The sequence below is a fragment of the Rhipicephalus microplus genome, chromosome X, assembly GCF_043290135.1.
Source record: "Rhipicephalus microplus isolate Deutch F79 chromosome X, USDA_Rmic, whole genome shotgun sequence".
NCBI lineage: Eukaryota > Metazoa > Arthropoda > Arachnida > Ixodida > Ixodidae > Rhipicephalus > Rhipicephalus microplus.
The window spans coordinates 459,203,802-459,229,288 of record NC_134710.1 but is presented as its reverse complement, the minus strand read 5'-3'; the positions used below and the strand labels follow the sequence as shown (position 1 = coordinate 459,229,288).

Here is a 25,487-nt window from a genome sequence, read left to right as displayed (position 1 = left end):
GGCTTCGAGAGGCGATACGAGGACAACGTTTGGATGCTCCGAGCTCATCGACTTCAGAGGCAGCCGAACGGCACTTCTGGGATGACACGAGGTCATCGACTGCGAGAGGCAACCGGAAGGCACTGCTGATATGCACGACGCTGGAGGCATGACTGCAAGCCCGGTGAGTGCCGACTTTCTCTGTTAAACTTTACCAGACATTTACTAATGTGTGAGAAAAAACTGGTAGGAAGAATAGCTTTTTTTGGTCATTGTGTAACTGGCATCAGGCAGATTGTGAGGTAGTTTGATTAAGCTATAGTCTGTGGGTGATGGCAAGGTTAACAGTGACAGAGCTATTTTAGTCATCAGGCTAACAGATAGCTTGCGTCGGGCAGATAATTGTGAGATAGCTTGTTTAAGCTATAGTCTGTGGGCGACAACAAGGTTAACGGTGACAGGACTGTTTTAGTCATATGGTTAACAGAGGACTTGCGTTGAGCAGATAATTGTGAGATAGCTTGTTTAGGCTATAATCTGTGGTGACGGCAAGGTTAACAGTAACATAACAGGATTCCGTGTAAGAGCTTAAGGAAGCTTTTGCAGACAAAATTAACAGGTAACTTGAGGCAAGGCAGAAAACTAGGGCTGTCGTTGTTGTCAGGGTTAATTAGCTTCATGACAGGAATCATTTGTGGAACAGAGAACAGTATTGGAAGCAGTCATGAATCCAAAAGACCTGCGAAAACTTGTATTGCTAGCGATCGCAGAGGAGTTGAAACTGGATGTGTCGAACTCCCCAAACAGAATAGAACTGTTACAGCAGATTGTCGGGACATGGACAAGCGATGAGGACCTCTCAGGGTATGTCGAGAGCATTCAACAGGCAGAAGCCCGGAGGAAAGAGGCAGAAGCCCAGAGAGGTGAGGCAGAAGAAGCCGAAAGGATCCGTATACACGAGGCTAAAATACAAGCTTTAAACGAACACATTGCAAGGATGAATTGTATAACTAGTGCACAGCATCGAAAGCGTTTTTTGTCGTGTATATGTTCAGTATGTGTAGAGCCCGAAAGGTGCGATGTAGTGGCGAGAACGGTGGCTGTTTGCGATGTACCAACCAAAGAAGTTACGCGTCTCTATCAAGGCGACATGCAAGGTGATCCTTCGGCGGAGAGAAAAGAGCAACGGGTCGCTGTAAAAAAATTGCGCCTAGGGAAAGTACGCGACTCTCCGATGGTGCGAAGGCAGTGCATGTAGAGAGCGAGACGGTGGCTGGTATGCAAACTGCAGGAAGTCCAAAAGGTGTTCCATGTGAGAACGAGGCTGGTTCCAGTCACCCTGGTGGGGTCATTGAACAGATTGATGAGCTGGAGACTACGCTCGAACCTCAGCAAGGGAATGACCTTCCGGATGTTGAAAGAGAGGACAACGAAGGTAGTCCTAAATGTAGTGAAGACATAACGCTACTAAAACTCAAGAGTACTGCCAGCGAGGGCGAGCTACTGTTGAAAGTATTTCCTACAGGTAACGTGAGAAATGCCTCAGAGGGGAGAAAGTACATTGCGAGGCTGTCGTAGGTGTACAAACAGGCGCAAGTTCGTTGGAGGACTGTTTCGAGTAAAAGTCTAATCCCAGCAGCATGAACAGAGATTGTGTGTTGTTAGAGACATTGATTGATTTGTGGGGTTTAACGTCCCAAAACCACTATATGATTATGAGAGACGCCGTAGTGGAGGGCTCCGGAAATTTCGACCACCTGAGGTTCTTTAACGTGCACCCAAATCTGAGCACACGGGCCTACAACATTTCCGCCTCCATCGGAAATGCAGCCGCCGCAGCCGGGATTCGAACCCGCGCCCTGCGGGTGTTGTTAGAGACATGCCTCCTGCAGTGGCGCGTAATTGATCGGCCGGATGGTAAAAACTACCCGGAAATAAAGCAGGACGCTGATTTCTAAGATTTGAGATCTGTGGAGGGCCCGGAGTCTCGTTTTGTGAGGGGTAGTGCAGATATATTTGCCCGTCAGAGCAATGAAGCGGTGAAACTGAAGGGAAAAGGCAGCAGAAAGGGTGGTGCACAGGGACACCTGAACTGTAGGGCTGCCGATGACGCAATGAAAGAAGTTCGTAACAATCAAAGAAAGGTTGTACGTAAGCGTCACCGCGAAAGAAGGAAGCGGGGACGTGCGGCACCACAAAAGGGGGAGGCAGAGGGCACGCCGCAGCGAAAACGGAAAGGTTGGCCATCGGGCAATTCAATAAAAAGTCCTTTGACGCGTGGTCCTTTGACGGGTGAGGCGAAATTGGCGAAAGAGGAGAAGCGAAAAGGGACACGCGTCCTCAAGAAGGAAGGCGCGGTTGAAAGGAACAGGTTTGCATAGACAAAAATGTCAACAGGTTCTTAAAAGAAAGGCATCTGGCCCTAAATTCAGCATGGAATCAATTGCCAAAGGACAACGCCGAATCTTTCCCCCGCACTTCAGGAACCTTCGGTGTCCCGAAGAAAGCCGGCCAGAATCAGGAATGAGGCGAGATAGCAAAGTCGGGCTAGGAGCTCGCGCTCATTGTGGCCTCTGGCGATCGCGAAAGCTGCAGAGAACACGACCGCCACGTGCAAGGCTGAAAGCGCGAAGGTCAGCTGCAAGCTTTTCGCAGAATGCGACCCAGAGTTTCTGGAAGGAAATCATTTGAATATTTTTCTAGTTTTGAACCTTTGAAGTAAAGTCTTCCTTTGTGTGTAAGGTTTCATAAGAAAACAATCTGTTTTCAAAAGGTTCGTGCCAAACGCGGTATGTTGTTGTTCTTGTAAACATTTACAAACAAACGGGCCGTTAGAAGATTTTTAGATGGTACGGAAACGTACGTTTGGTCGGGAGATGTTACAGCGCTCTATAAGTGCGAATAGAGCTAAAGCACCTGAAAGAACACAGCGCGCTCTTCATCCAAGTGGCTGGCATGATAATGTAATACTAACCAAACAAGACGATTACGCAAGGTTTAGTTCCGTCACTTTGGTTTTGATAGAATGCTTATTGTGTGATAGTTTAGGCGGAGCGTGAAGTGTTGCCGAAAGTCGAGGTAGGAGTGATAATTTTGACAGTTATAAGATTCAGCCGAATCCAATTTGTAAGACTTGAGTCTGTCAAAGTGTGTCCTACTAGAGACGTGAACAACGGTAACGTTTGAGCATGGGTTATAACATCCGCAAAGAACTCGTGCGAAGACTTCAGTTCTTCTTGGTGCGTAAACGAAACTTAGACGATAATTTTTTGTTTTGATCTTTTCGTTGTTTGGCAAGTGTCCTGTTTAGGTGGTGGAAAAGCGTAGTGAATGCAGCTCGGAAAACTAGCTTACTAGACTGCCAAGTGAGTTTATAGAGGTGCAGCATTGTCCTCTTTTGGACCTACTGCTTCTGTTCTCTAAGAATAGCTGCCTTCTGCGTTGAAGCCTCGTTTTGAAACAGTATACATTTGACATACGTTTCAAAAGAGGGATACCCCATGGCAACGCTGAGTGTTTAGGTCGCTGTCCCTGACGCCAACGCCATTCTCGAGAGTTTTCAGCAATATTTTTTTCCTGACCTAGAAGAGGGTCATTGATTAGGTTTTTTATTTTGTGCTTTTGAGAGTTCGTTGAACTCATGGCGAATACATTGAAGACACCGCTATCCAAGGTTTCAGATTCGGTGTGCTTCCAGTGCTGTTATTCTGTTTCACTCAAACGTAGGAGAGGAATTTAGAATAACTAGTATACTTCCTTTAATAAGTTGTAAAAGGGTAAATATGCCTGGTGGGCTTTGACGGAATTGTCTGGCGCTCACTCGGTGTGTGGTTGTGTTTTGTATGCGTATGTGATGTCTGTTGAACCAAAATGAAGCACGTGGTCACTACTTCATCAAGGACAGTCTTCATCAGACCAGACGTCAGCGCTGATCTCTCCGAACTGCGGCTGGAAACCTCAGCCCATCGAGATCTTCACCCCACTGCGCGAGAGACTGTTACGACCGTCATCATTATTGAAGTTTTTCGGCCTTTGTGAAAGGGACGAAAGTATTTCGACGCATTCCGAGCAAGGGTGTGCCGTCAAGACGGGTTGATTTCCTCTCAGCAAAACCTGAACGATGGGTTCGGGACTGGTTTGCCTAAAGAAAACTCATGAGCCAAGAGAGGCCGTTGAGTGCTTGACTCAAGAAAGGCCATTGTGTTTGCTGCAAGCGAGGCTTTCGAGGCAGACAAGGAGGCAGCTGGGCCATTTTTGAGGTCACCGAGAATCTGAAAATCTCGGAACCAGCATGGTATTTGCAGTTCAGGCTGCAAGCTAAAGCCAAATTGGTGGTGGCTGCAATTGGTGGTGGCTGCACCAGCGGAGCCACGGGATATGTGCAGCTAAGCCACAGCTTCTAGCAAAGAACCAGGAATGGAATGTGGCGGTGAAGGAAGAGGATAATGCACTATCTGCTGCAGCCCTTGCCGGAGCCCGCCTCGGCGACGAGGGATTAGTTGGCTACTCCTTCCCCCCCCCTTTATCCATAGGATCGGCTGAATGGTGTGGCATATTTTGACAATATGCTGGCCCACCACTACATTGTCCTACCCAAACAGTCAGGCACGTTTGACATGTTTACTGGCAGCCGGTTTTTCGAACGTCACCCAGCTGCCAGAAGAATCTTGAAAACCAAAGTCATCGAACGTGCGCGAAACTTGGTGACGTGTGCGAAAACGTCAGTGCGGTACTTTGGTGACCATATTTGGGCATTGTGTGGACTGTGCACTCTCCGCATGCATTGTGTGGTGGCTTTCCTCTCCTTAGTGGTTGGAGCACCTAAACCATGGAGCGCCCTATTGGCAGAAGCCATGGACAATGAGCCCAGGGTCGGCAACGAGGCGCTATATAAGCCGAAGGCTTTCGTGTATTTGAAGTACTACAGTTCAGCAGCTCTCATGTACAGTTCTGATCACTTGATCACCTCCTTTCAATGTCTCAGTTAATAACCATGTAAATAAATTGTTGTCGTTTTCACGAGCGCCTCATCTGACTTGTTCAACGATGGGTCCTAGGACGGGGGCCCGCTACCAAACTGAGACTCGCAGGACCCATAGTCGCAACAAGCCACTTGTCAACGGCAAGGCCATCCTGTCCGGAAAATACTCTAGGATCACGAGCAGGAGGTAGGACAGCGTAGGTAGGAGTCACAGAAGAGGTGGGTGGTGAAGACGATGTAGCTTGAACCTGTGACATCGTGGGACCCGTGATGATGCGGCCACTGCGGAGCTTCGTGAGGGTACAGGGAAAGACCAGCACGTCCACCACAAATATGTTACGTAAAAGAAGACGAGACGTGACTATTTGACAGTGTATTTACACGAATAAAATCAGAGTGCAGCACACAGAGCGAGCAAACCAGTCCTCTTCGTTGTCTTCTGAGCACAGAATGGTTCACCATTCATGCAATAGCTGCGTAGCATGTATGACGACTCGGTCTTAACGAGGTTTATTTGCGGTGAACTTGGGAACGAACAAGCAAAACGCTCCCGAAGATGAGGCGAACATTCAAAGACGATGATGATTGTCAGCCAGAACAAGTCATGATGATTGACTGCTGCCCAGATGAGGATGAAGCGCATAATAGATGCCTACAGTAATCCCCCCCCCCCCACGTGGAAGCAGCCACCCTGGCCGCTGCGAGCGGGTAGTCAAGGTGACGAGGAACGCCATGTAAAAAGTTTCCTGCGGAAAACGTGTGATATTTCGGTGCAGCGGTAACGGCGGTCAGTTGTCACGGTAAGAGGCGTCACACGATAGTTGACAGGTGAAGTCTGCTCTAAAACTACATATGGGTCGATGAATCGAGGCTGGAACCTGTCGCACAGACCAGGTGTGCGAATTGGTGTCAATAGCAGCACCTCGTCACCCGGTCGAAATGATACCCCGCAATGAGAGGTGTCGTAGACGGTCTTCCTTGCTTGTTGCGTAGCTTTCGTGTTCATAAGAGCGCGCTGGAGGTGCTGGGCAAAGCGAGAAAGATATTCTTCGCAAGAAGACGGTGATGGTGGGCCATTGCTGGTGAAGAACGAAACGTCGATAAAGAAAGTAGGTAAACGTCCGTAAACGAGATAAAACGGTGAGTAGCCGGTTGTGCGCTGAACAGCGGTGTGTTAGGCGGAAGTAAGGAACGGTTGAATTTATCCTACTTTCTGTAATCCTGTTGAATATACACGGCGATCATGTCTGCAGGGGTTCGATGAAATCTCTCATTAAGACCAGTTGTTTGAGAAGGGTAGCTAGACGCCGTTTTGTGTGTAGTACCGAAAACGCGAACAAATTTACCTAAAAGCTGTGTTAAGAACAACTTCACACGATCACTTAGAAGTACACGAGGAGCACCATGACGTAGAATTATGGCCTGAAGGACGAAGTCAGCAGCTTTTGATGCTGAACCAGTAGCTACTGAAGTTGTCTCGGCGTAGCGTGTCAAACAATTTACGGTGGTGACTATCCATCTATTTCTAGCGCCAGTAACAGGAAGGGGCCCATAAAGATCGACACCGACGATCTCGAAAGGTGTTGTAGGGCACGTCATTGGCTGTAATTGACGCGTAGGAGGAGATGTAGGAAGTTTGCGAAGTTGGCACGGAAAGCAGGAACCCACGAACCCACGTACGCTGGTGAAAAGGCCAGGCCAACAAAAGCGGCTTCGAATGCGGTCATAGAATTTGTGAAAGCCGAGATGGCAAGCAGTCAAATCGTCATGAAAGGCATTAAGTACATGATGCCGAAGAGCGCGTGGAAGAACAGGTACCCAGCGTTGACCATCAGGATGATATGGCGGATAAGTCGAGAGAAAGGCTTTGAGGGGGTGGAAATAAGCAGAGAGGTGCATAGGTGGGGTGGCTTTGAACGAGACAGAATTCACTTCGATGGAAGGCAAGGTTATGAGGTGGGTTGGCGACTTGCAAGACGCGCAGTGGCTTTTTTGGGGGCACGCGGGCCCTTCGGTGTCAAGTATAGCTAGTAACGAGGAAAACAACCAGGGGGACTCTTTTACAAGTGGTATAGACAGATGTGATTTCAAAGTGGCAGCAATATCAAAGACACGTAGAGTTCGGAGCAGAATTAGACGTAGCCACGAGGGCTGACCCAATTCAGACGTAGGGTATATTAACATGCAGGGCGGCAAGAATAGGCTGAAGTGGGGAGAGATAGAAGTGGGAAGAGATAGAAGTGGGAAGAGATAGAAGGGGCTCGACACCACATCGAGAAGGTCTCGTTTAAAACCCATGTTTTTGAGGGTTGCTCTCACCTGGGCGTTCTGTTCTGGTCTGCCCAAAAATTTCCGATATGCAGCTGATTCATCATCTTTCGACGAGTCATTTCTGTCATCATTTCGGCTAGGTGCGAATAAAACAGTCCACTTCAGCGTGAAGCCAATGTCAATTATAGCCACCTGGCCTTTGTGTCTCAACGGGATTGGCTCTGGCCGACTAACCACCGTTTCACTCGAGCTGAAAGAGCCGCCTCGAAAGCGACCAATGCCAAAACTGGGTGCTACAGGCTATTTCGTCTGGCAACGAAATTGGACAACAGCGGCGATGGAAGTGCGCGCCACGGGATATAAATGCCAGTCTGCTGCCTCACACTTTGGGCTCGACACCGTATCGAGAATGTCTCGTTTACGACCCATGTTTTTGGAGGTCGATTATCTCAATCATGCTACTAGCATAAAAAGCTGTACTTATTGTCTTCTCGCGGTGTCGTGTCCACCAGAGTGTAGTGATCTAGTGAAACGGGTGTCATTTTGTCTGTACTTTGCAAGTTGTACTTGGTCCGACCTTTCGTTGTTGCTTGCGGGTGACGTTGACGTAAATCCAGGGCCTATGTCGAAGGCGGAGGCTGACGCATTCGCCCAGACACTGGAAACTGTACAGGAACTTAAAGATGAATACGCTGCTTTGGTAACGCAACATAGTACAGTCCTTGACAAAATGAAGCAACTAAGGCTAAAGGTCGATGCGTTAGAAAAAGTTTAGGTCACCGGGCTTATGGCTGGGGACACTGCAGAACCAGCTCTTCGCGATATTTCTAAAAAGCTGAAGTCAACTGTACATGACATTAAGCGCCTAAGTACAAAAGTGGTATCACTTGAAGAGGCACAGTCTTCGGCAGGTATGAGCTCTAAGGCTACACCTGCAGACACACTGCGAAGAATTACGGATAAGCTTACGTCAATATCTTCACGATGTGATGAAGCGAAAAATAGGATGCGTCGATGCAACCTACTCTTTTTCGGTTTGGAAGACAATGCGAATGAGGATTGGGCAGCTTCTGAACAGACAATTATTAAGTTTTGTTCTAAAAAAATGCAGCTTACACTCACTGGTACTCAGTTTGAGAGGATTCATAGATTGAGTAAACATGATAAAGAAAAGTTTCGACCAATCATTGCCAAACTTGCCTTTTTTAAAGATAAGGACCAAATCTTGTCGCGTGCCCGAAATCTGAAGGGCACTACATTTTTAATACGCGAAGATTTTTCATTGGCAACGCGACAGACCCGCAGAAAGCTGATAGAATTTGCCAGAACTCAAAATAAGTCATTTAAGCTCGTAGTAGACAAACTGCGTATAGAAAACGTTACTTACGTCTACGACGCCGTCTCTAAGTCATACATACGCTCAAGCAGATAGCTAGAAGAAAACTTGCAAACGTTCAGGAAGCCGTAGGTGCATAAGCCTTGTAATCCTCTATCACTAACAGTATCATTCACTAACATTAGGAGCATCTTATCCAAACGTGAAATAGTCTCATCTTATATCAATGATAGCCTTTCTGATATTCTTGTCTTCACTGAGACATGGCTTAACGCTCACATAATTGACAATGACATTTTTACGCATGCTAACAGACACAACATCTATCGAAGCGATCGTCAATACAGAAGGGGTGGTGGTGTTCTTATAGCTGTTAAAAATACCATCACGTCTCATGTCTTCGCATCCAACTATTAGATTGATATTATATGGGTAGTTTGCACAATTCATTCCACAAGGATGTTGCTCGGCAGCTGTTATCGTCCTCCCGATTGTCATCATTCTTTCTTAGAAGAGTTGCGCAGCAGCATTATTCTGCCATCGAAATCTGTGAGGCTCGCATCGTTTATCTATTCGGTGATTTTAATCTACCATTTATTGACTGGGAGCAGCTGTCCTCTTCTTGTAAATACTCAACCGACTTCATTACTTAACCATAGACTTTGATTTATCTCAGGGTGTCACTCACTCAACTCGTGGTTCAAATACACTTGACCTCGTTCTTACAACTGTACCTGAAACTATAGACCACATAAACAATTTGAATGGCTTTAGTGACTATAAACTGCTGCAAGTTGATCTTTATATCTTACCTCCTTATGCAGGAACCGAATCAAAGAAAATTAGAGATTATAATAAAGCCAATTATGAAGCCATTAACAGGAAACTTGAGTCTTTCCTTGACCATGTTCTACTGCGTTCTTGTTACCGTCGCTCAGTTGAGAAAAACTGGTTCTTTTCAAGAATAAGATTACAGCCCTAATAGTGAAACACGTGCCGTTAATAACGATTAACAAATGATAAAACTAATCCATGATTCAACAAGTCTTTTCGCAGACTTAGAAACAGAAAGAAGCGGCTTTATCGGTCTGCGAAAAATTCACGTTCACACACGTCTTGGGATAGATACGAGGAATGCCTAAAGAAATATTGCCATGAAATTACAACTGCGAAAATAAGTACTATTTCCAGGAATTGCCTTCACTCCTAAAATCTAATCCGAAAAAATTCTGGAAAGTAATAACTCCTGATCGCGACAATAACTTCATTTCATTACACGATGCAAATAACACCCTTTTGCAGACACTGAATGCCCTCATGTCTTTATTTCATTCGTTTCATCCATGTTTACTAGCGAGCATGATCATCTTTCAGAAATTGTTTAACGCGATTACTCGATCATGTCACCTATAGATATCACAATTGAAGGCATAGTTAAAAATATTGAAAATCTGAAGATGTCTTCATCTTCTGGTATTGGCGATATCAATTCAAAAATATTAAAGAACACTGTGTATGTGTCTGGAACTATCCTGTTTCACATTTTTCGGCAGTCGCTCACTAGAGAAATGTTGCCTTCTGACTAGAAGATAACGACGGTAGTGCCAATCCATAAAAGTGGTAGTAAAAGTTCACGTGGAACTTATCGCCCCATTTCCTGGACGTGCATATTTTCCAAGATGCTTGAGCATATCATAGCTTCTAACATTTATGCCCCATCTAGAATCTTACTATTTCTTTTTCTATAACCAACTTGGGTTCCGGAAAAGTTGTTCTTGCGAGACTCAACTCTTTGAGTTCATCACCGACCTACATTTTAACATGAACAGTAATCTACAGATAGATTGTTTATTTCTTGATTTTGCAAAGAAATTCGATCGCGTTGTTCATTGTCGCTTGATATTAAAACTGTGATCACTAAAACTTGATTCACTCACGCTAACATGTCTCAGAAACTTCCTAATTGACCGCCAACAATTCACTATCACCAAAAATCATTCGTCATCACTTTGTTGCGTTTCGTCTGGTGTACCACAGGGCAGTCTTCTTGGTCCTTTACTTTTTCTCATCTACAATATTGACCTGCCCGACAACTTATCCTCATGTATGTGTATATTTGCCAATGACAGCATTATCTATCGTCCCATCTGCACCAATAGCAATCATCTAACTCTTCAAAAAGACCTCGAGCATAATAATAATGAGTGGTGTAAAACACGCCAGATGACACTTAATGTTTCCAAATGCAAACTAATCACCTTTAGTTCAAACGTGATAATTTTAATAGCCAATACATAATAGATAATAGCATTGTAGAACGCACTGATAATTGCAAATACCTAGGCATAAACTTAACTTCTACACTTTCGCGGTCCACACATATCACTTCTATCTGTGCCAACACATCAAGGTCATTAGGTTTTCTGTGCCGAAATCTATACAGTGCTCCCTCCGATGTACGCCAACTGGCTTATCTTGCTCTAATCCGACCTCAACTGGAGTTCGCATTCTCCATTTGGTCACCATATCAACAATACCTCACAGATAAGTTAGAATGTATACAGAACAGAGCTAGTCGATTCATAACGCGTAATCACAGCTACCCGTCCAGCGTAACACAGAATAAACATAACCTTGCACTCGAGCCACTCAAAATTCGCCGCGACATCTTACTTTTATCACTATTTAACCAACTCATGCACACCAGCATGATGCCATCTGCTCTCCTTAATCTACCACATCGAACTTCGAGCAGACTACATAACACCTTTAGCTTATCACGCATGTATGGCAATACTAACGGTTTCAACCAGTCGGCTCTTCCACGAGCTATTCGTTTGTGGAATAATTCGCCAGATGATATTGCAGCAGAATTGACCCCACAAAGTTCTGTCATACTCTTAAAAAATACTTATGCACCAAAAACTGCTCTATTGCATCTTCGTAATCATCCGTGCTTATAGGACTGTTGCCGATGTTTTTGCACTAATGCTCGGTTGTAGTTACTGTCATAATATTTTTGTATTTCACCTTCACATACTGTAACTCACTTTTCTAGTATGTATTTTGCATTTCCTAATATATTCAATATTTGCCTATGTATATGTAGGTATATATGTATATATATATTTTTTGTCTAACATATTATCTGTACCGCCCCCCTTACACAATGCCCCTCGAGGGCTCTGTAAGTTACTGTGAATAAATAAATAAATAGCTAAATAGCTAAAGGAGGAGAGGCCAATGGTATATAGTTTTCTAGAAACACATCTTAGGTACATGAAACAACCATCTAACAATCTGGACTACGCTTGAAAATAATGTAATAGAACAGAAGGCAGCAGAAAGGGGGTGGTATCGGGGTATTCATTCATAAAAGTACAGACAAGCGAAGGGTCAAACAGGAGTGGAAGGAACATTCGTGCCTGAAAGCGAAAATGGCCAGGCAAAATATGCTCCTGGGTTTTGTATACTTGTGTACAGGGGCCATAGCCGGAGAGAAAAACCAACAATTGGGGCAGTGTATAGAAAATGACATTGACAAACTAGGAGAAAAGTGCGAGGTAATTATATTAGGAGATATGAATGCGCAAATAGTAGATATGGATGGATATACTGACCCAGCAGGCAGAATGCTAATGAATATGCGTGAAATGCATGATTTAGTCATTTGCAACAGAACCGAGAATCGCGAAGGGCCGATAACATTGGATGTGCGAATACTGCAGTTGGCGATAGATTACTCAGTAGTGTCACCTAAGATGTATGATCAGCTGAGGTAATAAGGATGAATATGGGTCGAGAAGTTTAGGTAGTGCTCACAAACGCATCATGCTGAGCTTTGGAAGAGTAATGGAATGGCAAAGGTGGCATCACGAGCAACCACACAGTAATATTTATTCAGAAAGGCAAATAGAAATCGCAACTAAAGAGATAGAGAAAATAATCAACGAGGATACTAAAAGAAACTGGACGTACACAAATCTACCTCGATTGTCTTATTTAGAGATTGCTAAGGTACGAATCAAATTAACTCGGAAAAGCAGACACAAACCCAAGAGCTGGTGGGAGGAGGAAGTTAAGAGAGCCAATTGTAAGACGTCAGGAAGCCTCCAGGGAACACAGGTATGCTAAACAGAAGGGTGAACCGGAAGATGATGTCAAAAGAAAGTGGGATAACTTTTTGAGCTGCAGAACGGAAGCATGCGATTTGATAAGTGTCAAGATCAGAAGAAAAGAGGCTCAATGGACGACGAAGTAAACAAAAAAGATAGAAAGGCAGCTGCAAAGTTTTGGAACCATCTCAATTCTGTGAGTAATAAAAAAAGCATGAAACGGAGGTTTATGACAACAGTTCAAGGGGTCTGACTAGAAGGGAAGGAGGCAATGGAATATATAAAAACAACGATGACAAAAAATTCAAACACCAAGACAACGTTGCATGCACCGTACCAGATGAGGATGGACTAATTAGCTCAGTGGCTCCACTGGGACAATGAGAGTGGGAAAGGGCAGAAAAAAGGGTTACTAAAACACATTAACAGGCCCTCACGTCATCGCAATCACGCTTATGGAGAAACTAGGACCAAACTCTATGCAGACATTAAGAGAGATAGCGACCCAAGCAATAATGAATTGTGAAGCTCCCAATAAGTGGAAACTAAGCAGGATGATCATGATCTAGAAAGGGAAGCAGGACAAAGCAGATATAAAGAACTACCGTCCTATAACAGTGACATCAGTAGCTTACAGGCTGGTGATAGAGATAGTAAAGGAAAGACTACAGACATCGGTGGAGAAGGAGTGGGTGCAGGGAGAACTTCAAAATGGGTTCCGTAAACGAGGAACGTTGGAGGACAATCTGTTTTCATTGATGCAGTGTAGTGAAATAGCGAAAAAAGAACACAGGCCCCTGAAACTGGCATTTTTAAATATCAAGGGGGCTTACGATAGTGTGATTCAAGAAGACTTGTGGGGAATACTGGACACACTAGATGTGAAAGATGGAATAAGTAATCTTCTAAAGGATATCCATAAAAGTAACAAGGTAATTATCAAATGGGAAGAGCGGGTATCTGAACCTATAGAGATGAAATGGGGGCTTCAACAGGGATGTCCCTTGTCACCTTCGTTATGTATGCTGTATCTCCAGAGACTAGTAGCCAAAATAGAAGGGAGTCGACTCGGCTTCAGCCTCTGTTTTGTCAAGCAAGGAAAACACATTGAACCGTCATTACCAGCATAGATGTATGCAGATGATATAGTAATAATGGCCGACAAGAAGGAAGATTGCAAGGATTCATAGACATCTGTGGTAATGAGGGAAAAGTTCAGCACGGAAAATTGGCAACCATGAGTTTTAATGATAACAAAGGCAGTGAGCATAAGATACAAGATGTCACGCTAGAAATAGTGAATAAATACAAATATTTGGGCGTGCGCATACGTGACAGGGCTGAGTATCTAAGGGAGCACGAAGCGTAATGACTAAGGGCACCAGGAATGCAGCTGTAAGGAAAAATAGGGCACTGTGGAAATACAATAGGTATGGCGTTGTGAAAGAGATTTGAAAAGGTGTCACGGTACCGGGTTTGACGTTTGGCAGTGCGGCCTTGTGCGTGAAATCAGACGTTCAAACAAGATTAAAAATAAACAGCGTGGCCTAGGTAGACTTGCTTTGGGAGCACACGGGAGTACCTTAAATCAGGGGGTACAGGCTGACATGCGATGGACATTGTTTGAGTGCAGGGAAGCTAGCAGTAATATATAATTTGAGGAGCGATTGAGAAAAATGAGAGGAGCGTTGGGCTAGGAAAGTTTTCATCTACTTGTACGTAAAGAATATTGATACTAAATGGAGGAAGCAAACTCGAAAACTGTATTTAGACAACAAAAAACAAAAAGCAAGACAACAGCATAATACGAACACCAGTTATACAATAGCTGAATACCAAGTAAAAAAAACATCGGTTAAGAAGAAGGTGAAAAAAAAACACAGAGAGACATATGGAAGATGGGAATGCTTACGAAATCATCACTGGAGACCTACCGAACGTTTAAGCAGGAAAGTGCAAGAGAAGAGATCTACGATAGTTCTTGGAATAGTTCTGCGCTCTTGGAGCCTGGAACGAGAGTATTATGGACCGAGACGTACCGAGCAAAATACGAAGGCACAGACACGTGATGTAGTGCGTGTGGAGAGAAGGATGAGACGGTTTAACATTTGAGAATTCCCTGTAAAGGACTTCACCCTACAGTCGACGATAATGGCACTACCAAATTTTTCAAAGCATGGGGTTTAGGAATAGTGAAGTCAAAATAGACTTTTAACGGCTAAAAATAACCAGGAGGAGGCTAACTGATTGGTGGACACAATCGAGGCGTGAGTGAAATTCAATCCTTAAAGATACAGTGATAGTACTTATATTTATGGCTAAATGGCGTGAGCCAACACCCGATATGAGGGGCAAAGCCGGATACACTTTTCCATTCATCCGTCACTTGGCCACGGAGCGAAAATCCCGCATACTTCTGCTGTTGACAGTGCGTTGTTTACGTTCTAAAGACAATACCTGTCTCACCTTAAAGTTTCATCAGAAGTTTCTTTACTGATCACTTATAGAACAAGCTGTCGGAAAGATGCAAATACAAGTTTTAAGTAAGGCGATGTGTGGTCACTAAACCGGAGACCCTCACCAGCGTTGGCTACTGTGACTACCATGGACGCAGAAGCGCAGATAGTCTTTTCTTGCGAGGTCCATGTGCAATGAATGATACTTCCTTCTTCGACTTTTTTTTTGGTATATAGGATTGGAAACGGATGTCGAAGGTGGTACTCGCGAATGCGTTGGTGCGCATATTAGGAGAAATAATTGGTGTACATTGTTCCATGTCGCAGTATCACATTTAAGACGTAAGCTACTAAAGGTTGTACTGTTTCTTAAAGAAGAAAATGATTGTTAGGCTCAGTAATTTATATACGCATACTCTTAGCAGTTCACTTGTACTAAATAAATCATGAAACGTTTTTGTGCTTTTGTGGACCCAAAGTGTGCAGTTCATTTCGCAATACGTCCTCACAGAAAAGATAAAACGTTAAGATAAACCAAGAACCATCTTCCGCTCACTGACAAGGGCTCAGGCTTAGACTTTATTTGGCAATTACAATTGCATAAAAAGAACAGTATTACGCTTCCTTTCAACATAGCGGAATCGCAATGACATTATCTTGCTAAATAATTCGCATATATCTTGCTTAACTTAAAGCGCATTCTGTCAGCTCTTCTTTCCCTCTGAACTAAGTTGCCTTGCGTAAAGCGGTGCAGAACCTATGCATTTCACAGTGAATTATGAACACAATCAATCAACAATATTTTCTCCCTCGTTCACCTCCTTGGTGTAGTAGAATTCCCGCCACGTGGTTCGTTCCAATTTCGTCGTGCTTACCACAGCCGTTTTTTCTCCGTGTTGGATCCACGATTTTCTTATGAAAGCTCCAAAGTCGACATTGGGAATTTTGAGGTCTTGCAGCGCAGCTTTGACGAGGCCGTTTTCCACAATACCATTGCAAGGGTCAAATGCCGCTGTCTCGTTTTCCTAGAAACACACGAAATATTGGGACTGCTCAAACAATGCGATGCTCGGTTAGAATCCCTCCAAGCGTTCATTGCAACATATAGCGTTAACAATTTCATTTTGACATTTTATTCCAATGGAAGTTATTTGAACGCTTTCTGCGTGTTTTTGACATCACTGTCAGCACCGTCATGCCGTTCCGTATACAGGGAGTCCCACATAACTTTAGCCAAGAATTTGAAAATGAAAAAAACTTCAGTGGTGAATTGAACCAAACGCCTACTACTCACACTATCCTGTAGGTACACAGGCTATTTTTCCAATTCTATTCATAATAAATAATTAATAATACCTAATTACCTATTTTAAATATATGACTGGAAACCCAAAAAATGAACACTGAGATGTGGAGCCCTTTCAGAAACCACCGACTAAGTTGTTTTATGTACGCTACGTCTGGCGCTGTTACTTTTTCTGCGTTGTGAAGAAGGCCTAGAGCAGCACTATAGCAGTGCGCTATCGGGCCGTCACACAGGTTGTTTTCACGTTTTGTGGGTTGTCTTTAGAATTTTAAAATATAACAGCGCGAGAAGTATGATACAGGAAACAATTTAGTCGGTGCTTTTGAAAGTGCTTTACATCTCAGTGTTCATATTTGGAGTTTCCAGCCCATGATTAAACATTAGATAGTTAAGAATTCTCAATTATTTAGTATGGGGAGAAATAAAAAAAACTGCCTAATTACCAACAGGTCAATGCGAGTAGTATGCGTTTGTTTTAATTTGCCTCCTAAGTGCCTTTCACATTCATATTCATGGCTCAAGTTTTGTGGATCACTCTGTATATATGTGCGTGTATATACAATATTCACAAAATTCATACAGAAGAAAACTCTTCCCAAGCACGCGACCAGAGATCCTAAATTGTCATCACTGGCAATACGACATGACCTCCTTAGCCACTGAGACATAAGGCGGGAATACTGTGACGAAACAATGGCGAGCTATGTATACGCTGCTTTCACCTCTGGTGGAGCGCGCACCTGTGAGTGCGTCAGTGTGTCCATAGCCTCCGAGATTGTGCGCCGGGACAATCTAAAGCATAGCTAATAATAAAAACACGAAAGGGCATGTGGTTTCAGATGCTAATGATTAAAATTTTATTGCCCCGATCCAGGTGATACCAAAATTGAGTGCCCCAGGGTTTGTAGAAAAAGCGCCATCTTGGTTGCGTCACACCGGAAACCTCAAGTAAACTTAAAAGAGGCACGTCGCAGAAGTAGTTGGTCAGAAAAAGAACAGAAATTGCCATTCAGCCCAGACGCTTAGCTGCGTCTTTTATTCTTTAGGCGTAATATCTAGTTCGCATCACTTTTTCTCGCCTCATGTAAAAACAAAAACAGCAATTTCTGCATTTCCTTTTAATGTGCAGAATTAAACAAGGTGACAGTCACTTGGATGCCACTTCTCGCGAACAAAGGAAAGAGTTCTTTTACTTTCAATAAATTTTACCGCCCTCCCCTCAAACAAGAAACAAAATGAAAAGAATCATCAACACTACATACTAAACGAAAAAATAAGGTGCACAGTTACACATTTCAAAATAGGCACTTCTTCTGGCCAAATTTTGCTGCAATGTCTGCTTTTTTTCACAGTTCTTCACGTGATCTTTCTGTTCAGATCATGGTCATGGGGCAAGAATACTTTAGGTGAGCGAACGCCGCAAAGCTAGCCGCTTGGTGGAAAGGGGCCGATTATGCTCTCGTTTTCGGCATGAGCGGTCTGGCGATCGTGTCGGGCTGCTGGCGAATTGCGCTAAGCACATCCAGCACGTGGGCGATGGTTTGCTAATCTGAGAAAACTGGGTTATCGCATAATATCAACCTGGCGGCGCCGTGAAAGAGGGGGTGATAGGGTAGAGGTCGACAGTGCTGCGAGGGCGTTGTGGCGATGACAAATGAACGCCGCTACTTTCCTACGTCACGGAGCTTTCCTACACTGAGAAGAAGGGAGATGTCGAGACAAAGTCTATACCGTCATTGCCCAGGCTCCTTGCGAAGCAGAACTTTATCTGGTAGAGGTAGTCACTGAGTTCGCTGCCTGAAGTATCTTTGCACTGTGAACGTGGTGCAAGAAAAGTTTAGGTGAGCAAACTCCGGGACTATTCGCTACCTGATAAGGTTTTGCTTCGCAAGGAGCCGGAGAAATGGCGCTACAAACTTTACCCCAGCAACGCCTCCTCTAGTTTATTCCTTCACCACCCTTTCATTCAGCCCTTTTCTGCTCTCTCATCAGCTAGCCTTCACATGTGCTTTGGTGTCATGGGGGAGGAAGCACCCTCATGCATTGCCTCATGATGGAAATCATACAAAGTAATTTTCGTTTAGCAGTGTACAGATCCGTTGGGTGGCGTCTTGCCTTCCTCGTGTTCGCTATGTTGGCGGTCACCCTGACTCTAAAAAAATAAGGTGTTTTGAGATTGCGTGTCGCCATTCGTGGCGCTATGCGGGCAACCAATAAAGCAAATATATATATATATATATATATCTATATCTATGTATATATATATATATATATATATATATATATATATATATATGTATATATATATATATATATACATATATATATTGTCGCGGTAGAGTGTGAACCAAAGGCAGATAAACGTTTGCACAGCGACTCTCAGCAGCCGAACAGCAAGATCGCCTTCTTTATCTTCGATCAGCCAGAGCTCCACTACCTGGTGTCCGCCAAATCTTTTTATCGTCGTTTTGGTCCACCTGTACACACGCGTCATTTGGCCCCCTCTTAATGAGAATCACCCCGATGCTAAACCAGTAGTACAGTTTTTTTTGTCTGTTCTTTAAGAGGTGTCTTGCGCAGTCACTACCTTTCATAAGGCTTCATGGAAAGAGGCGTCGTCCCGGCGTGGTATGTATTCTTCGTTCGCACGTCGATCGTCAGACTATGTTCGATGATAAAGGGATTTGGCGGACACCAGGTAGTGGAGCTCTGGCTGATACCTTTATCGTGATTTTGGTCCACCAGTACACGCGCGTCAATATACATATATATATATATATGGTTTCGGACGCACGAGCACAAACAAAGAAAATTATTTATTAATATTAATTTCGCAAAAAGTTTCGCCCGCGGTATCGATGCCGGAAATATTTTTTACATTGTGACCTTTGCGCTTTCGTACGTATGCCTGCACTTTACATTACTTACTATTTACCGGATGCACATGTTCATGCAATTTAAGGTGCTTAACGACATAACTCGGTGGAAAGATGAAGAACGTTAAATAGGTCGATGTTTCGCCCCGCCGCGGTGGTCTGGTGTCTAAGATATTCGGCTGCTGGCCCGCAGGTCGCGGGATGGAATCCTGGCTGTGGCGGCTGTATTTTCGATGGAGGCGAAATTACTGTAGGTCCGTGTGCTCAGATTTGGGTGCACGTTAAAGAACCCCCGGTGGTCAAAGTTTCCGGAGCCTTCCACTACGGCGTCTCTCATAATCATAGGTAGTATTAGGACGTTAAACCCCACATATCAATCAATCAAAAAGTTAACATTAGGTGCCAGTAGGGGCCATAAAACACAATAATCAACGTGCATCGATTGACAACATTTACTGCTCAGACTTCATGTTTTGAAAGATACACATACACTCTAAGGCAAAAGGGTGTTAAGAGGCTGTGTGGTTCGTCCTTTTGGGGACTAAGGGGCGGCCGCAAGCATTAATTCCTTTAAGGACTAACGGCACCGGTCTAACAGTTCGTCCCCACAAATGAGCTCAAGGAACTAATATTTGGTCCTCACACTTACACCTTAGTGGGTAAGCGTTAGTCTCACAATGCACTTCAATGGACTAACAATTAGTCCTCCAATTTGCACCATACACTCTAAGCCAAAAATGGCCAAAATGGGAGCAACGGCTGTTTTTACTCCTTCAGACCGACTGTTACTCTCCGAAAAGACCAAGCGGAACAAGATGGCCGACTTGTTCGAGAATGGGGGAGCAACTGTATTCATCTTAAGTTTGTAAGGGAGCAACGGAAGGAGGAACCGCTGTAAATGCTCTCGTCACGCAACGGTTACTCCCCGGCAGGACACCGCACACAAATATGCATGCCGCCCACATTGATATTAATCGGCCAGATTATTGTTTGTTCTGTGTGCCAAACTTCACCAAACCAAAACAGTGATTTATTTTAGCATCCGTAGATAATAAGATAGCAGCGCTGGCTGAACACAGAAGGCCTGAGAATACAATACGGCAAATACCTAACACACGCAGCAGCAGAATGGAAAGTTGGCACGTCAAAGCGGACCGAACGCCGAAACACGTGCAAAACAACGATAAAAAAAGCCTAGACACGCCGTTCGTCCGCGAAGTAAGGGCGTCAAAGTCGATCAAGCACCGAAACACGTGCATAAGGAGCCCCCCCCCCCCCGCCCAGATATATCGGAGAAAAAAAAAAAGCGGACCCAGACGCGTTTCTCATCAGCCATTCACTTAGTAGCACGCTTCACCGTGTAGTTTGAGGGCAGAATGACAAATCTGCGCCTTCTGCGCCCGCACGACAAGTGTGGCGCTGGTGTAGCAAACGATCTAAGTTACAAAATAATTTTTATTCCGTGTTTATGTTGACTAGCACTAAATAAAAATTACACTCAACTTTTTATATTTATTTAAGAGTTTTAGTGTACCCCAGTTTTTTTTTATAATTGTATTAGGACAACACATTGAAATTATTGCGCTGACGCCTGTGCTGCCACTGCTCGACGTTTTTTTTTTTTCGGCGCAACTAGGTTCGCGTTCGCACTACTTCCTCATTTTCATATGGTCTGTGGTTGGCGAGCACATGGACGTGCGAGCTTGTCAGCTATGTTTTGATCGTGTGTGTGTGTCGCAGATTTGCGTTTCTACTTATTCGTGATGAAGGTTAGTGTATATTTATCTTTATGGAGCCCGAAGTAGTTGTGGATTTTGCTGCTGGGTGGAACAAACACATCGTAAACACGTCTTCAGCTATCTGCAAGCCTGTTCGCTCGTCGGACAAAGGACTGTGCATGCATCAGCGTGCAGGTGAGTGGCATTTCCAGCAACATTTAATGCTCTTACAATACATTGTTGAGTGGTTGCGCTATTGAAAGAGAAATTATTTGCTCTTATTCACCGTATCCATTGCTAGCCGTATCGGACTAAATTACCTCTATTACCGCCTGCATACCCTCTTGCTTCCCCTGTCACCACTGCAGTGCCAGTGTACTTTTGCAGTTAAAAGTTCATTTCCGCAACACTACCTCGCTTGAAAAAACATTGGGGCGGGGTTGTAGCTGCATTCATACTGGCACTTTTCTACCATTGGCTTTATGTAATGTTAACGGCTGAGTGTTGGGGCCTTGGGCCGCATTTTTTAGAGATGTAAAGTGTTTGTAAATCAGTAAGTGAACAAATCATTGTCGCATCACTTCACTGGCATAGCCAGGCGGTTGCGCACAGAATTTTTTTAGGCCGGGCGTAGGGAGCCCAAATTGACGACCATATTCGCTTGCCCGGCCTATTCAGATAAGCGGACCCCCCCCCCCCCCCCCCCTCCCCGCACGCCTACAAAAAAAAAAAATCTGCCCACATCACTGCGTCACTTGCTTCACCTCTGCGCTGAACGTACTATTTTATAAGCGCACCATCAAGCGAGCAGTTTACATATTGACAGAACAATTGGAGGAGGAATGACCCAAATCTTTCAGATTTCTTTAGTGATGCAAAACCTTAGCAAACCTGAATATTGTAAAAGACAATCATAAATGCTGTATGTTCTCGTTAGCACTGTCATTATTCTGCATCATGAAATCTTTATGCGCTGTGAAAACTTGGCATGCCGTTGAAGTCACATATCGACGTTAATACCAATCGACGAAAATTTCGACAACCTCAATAACGCCGTTTGGGATTTGCCGCATGCACATAATTAGGCTGATTCCCACTTGGCTGTTCTTAACCTGACTTCACTGCTACCAAATGAAACAATATTTGATGCATGTCTTTTACTTTTTTTTTTCAGGGATATGACACAAATTTGGTTATACTGCAGATAAAGATGCTCCCAACGATGCTAAAGTACAGAAAGCAAGTGAATTTTGGTAAGTGCAGACTTTTTGTACTACGTATATGAAAGCATCTCTTTTTAGGGGCAAACTGTGCATGTGTTGGCCAGAGAATAGTTCATTATGCCACATGGTTACACTGGCACAGACAATTCGACATGGCTCCGCTGGCCCGTGTGTGTGCTCACACTGCTACCGTTAAGATAAAATGTTCATGTTTTCATTGCAGGGATTGCTGTTTGTACTAAAAAGCCAACTGCCAAGATTTGTTTACGCTGGTACTCCTAAAAGTACGCTTTCCCTATTTACATGGATTTTGGCTTGCACAAAGCATAACACTTGGGCCTAGATTCACAAAGCTGTCCATGCGCAGGCCTTCATAACAGCGTTTCTTGACTTGCCTTTACCCTGTTTTCTGCAGATGTTTCGTGGATTTAAAAGTGCCACAGCATGTTGACCTCCCTCACTCTGAAATATTCGCGTTCAACGTTCCGCAAGAGTGGGCTTAACTTCCTTGTGCACCTCTTTGCTAGTCCAAGATACTGAAGTGTTATGCTCTTACTAGAGGTGGCAGTGTTTCTAACGTTTGTATTTCCATCACATTGACCAAGTATGCGATCTTGGCTTGATTGGTAGCACATCCTCAACAAATGTCTTTGTGGCACATGTAGAAGGCAGTACAAAATAAATAGGCAGACATTCACACAGGGAGCTAACTTCTAATAATGCTTTTCTTTTGGAAACCATGGTGTGCTTATTCCAATTTGTCTAACAAGCAGTAACCTGTTTGGCTGTGAACCAACAAGACGTTTGAGCTAATAAAAGCTTCACATCTTGTTGCTCTTAAATATATATGTATTGGCAAGCTATCTGTGACACTGTCAAACGAAAAATCAGAATATCTGTGCATGCCTTAAGATATATTGCTTCGTTTACATATCTCGTGGCTGTGACCCGTCAACCGAGTGAACAAATGCACCCTAGGTTTCTAAATTTAAAGCATTTTTTGAAGGTAGCACAGTCTACATTTATTTGTCTATAGTTTTGTCTAGCCGTTTGCGTCAGGTACAAAGAAATATACTGAAGATTATTATGTAGCCTCTGCAAATGGTTGCTTTCAAGCAGGCTTTGCATGCTTTGCTTGTGCCTACAGGTATTGCACAATTCAAGACGCAGCAGCGTATGATAGAACAGTAGAATCGGGAGCAACTATGTGCATGAGCTAAATAAGTATTTTAACATGAGCGGACAGTACGTGTTATTTGCCACACACATGACCTCATTTAGAATGCCCATTGGTGAATGGGCTCATAGAAATGTCACTCAGCTGTGTATAGGAAACAAGTTAACTGAACCTAAGGGTATCTTTAACTGCTACAAATATGCCTTGTTGAGGTGCTGCACATTTTCTTCCAGAATATTGCTGTCTGAGACATCATGTGAAGAGCGTCTACCACATCAGCATTTATATGGCTTGCCAAGGAACGTTTGGCCGAACCTTCCTTTTTTTCACATTTCGTTTTGCAGTAGACATCCTTGATTGTAAGCGCCGCTGCAGTGTGTGTGACTCATTGTTATGAATTTATTCTGGCATGTTTAACCTCACACTTCTATTTTTTTTCTTGCAGCAATGAGATGCTTCACATATGCCTGCGGTGACGTTCTGCTGCGCTAGCCTGATGGAAACACCAGTTGCGAAACTTGACTTTTTCAGAATTGGAGAAGTTGCCCTTCTCTCACCAATGATGACACAGACTGCCCTATGCTAGAAATTCAAGATTGTTTTTCCACGGATGACGCAGAAAACCTTTGATGTATTATGGTGTTTGTTTAGTGCTGGCTGTGGTGTGGCGAAGTCTACTTTTACGTGTGGTCACACGTCGCCTCATAAAAAGAACAATAAAGCATTCATTTTCCTTTGAATATTGTCCACTTTTTGTGTTAGAAGCACCAAGCAGTGCTCTTCCAAGGAGCTCTCGCCATGTGTTAAGCGTGTGACAAGCATACTCGAGATAAATACTCATTTCCCCAAGGAGTAACTGGAAGCATGTGCAGTTGGTTTTCAAAGAGTAACTGCGAACACGTGGGAGGAACAGTAAAGAGTAACTGTTGCTCTTAGAAGAGCAACTGGTGGGAGTAATGGTTGGTCGGCAGGGAGCAACTGGTGGGAGTAACTGTTGGTCTGCAGGGAGGAACTGGAGGGAGTAACTGTTGATCCCCCGAAGGAGGAACTGAAAGGAGAGCAACGGTTCCTCCCTCTGCAGTTACTCCTTTTAGGAGAGTAATGGGAGTGGCAATGCAATTGCTCCCTGAAAGGAGCAACCCCTATACCCCTGTTGCTCCGTTTTGGCTTAGAGTGTATAAAGCAACTGTTAATCTCCACATTTACACCTTACCGGGCAATCGTTAGTCCTCACAGTTGCACCTTGCCAGACAAACGGTTGATCCACTCAAATACTCCGACCGGATGAACTTTTTGTCCCCAGTTCAAACATTGCTTTTGTTTATTTTCCGCCAGGCCTAATACTTTTTTCGCCTGTTTTTCTGCGCAGTGAGCAACAAATTGCGCAGATAAGAACACGCGAAAAAGTAGTTAGCCAAAAAGTAGTTAGCCACCCATGTTTAACTGCTTTCGCCGTCACGGCAACAACGAACCACAAAAGTGAGACATCGATATGTCTTATTTTTCTACATAGACATGAATATTCTCCATTCTTTCAAGTGAATTTAGGGTGAAGTGTACATGTCCAGTCTCGTTGTCAAATCTTGTTCACTCCTTGGGGAGCTCCTCCGACGGAAGCGATAGGTGACAGGCATTGCAGACTCCGGCGCACGCAGCTGTGGTGTTCCCGTGGCTGCACGTACAATAATATAGTAAAAATAGACACACGTGACAGAATATGAAGATGCACGCATATGACAAGTACGTGCACGGTAATATAAAAACAAGCAATAAAATATGACACACAAATAACTTTACCTTCACATCTCACACAGTCCTTCTGAAGCTGCTCTGACGAAAGAGATGGATGACCGGCATCGCAGACGCCAGCGCACAAAGTCTTCAGCAAGCTGTGTGCCCACGGCTGCACATTAAGTATGTAAAATAGTGAGTCACTCGTGACAGAGATTGAATGCAAATGCATATGAGAAATACGTGCAAGGTGAAATAAAAACATACGTGAGATATGACATACTAATAAGTTCACCGTGATGTCACATACCGTCAAAG

At 44.0% G+C, this 25,487-nt stretch overlaps 1 protein-coding gene across 1 annotated transcript in view; it reads right to left on the bottom strand.

Annotated features, from left to right (window-relative positions):
- Nucleotides 1–25,487, bottom strand: part of LOC119160842 (luciferin 4-monooxygenase) — a 148,461-nt gene that overhangs the window by 87,959 nt on the left and 35,015 nt on the right. The window contains exon 2 of the mRNA XM_037413097.2: nt 16,014–16,163. Within this exon, the coding sequence (XP_037268994.1) occupies nt 16,014–16,163 (150 nt within the window). The remainder of the gene's footprint in view (nt 1–16,013; nt 16,164–25,487) is intronic.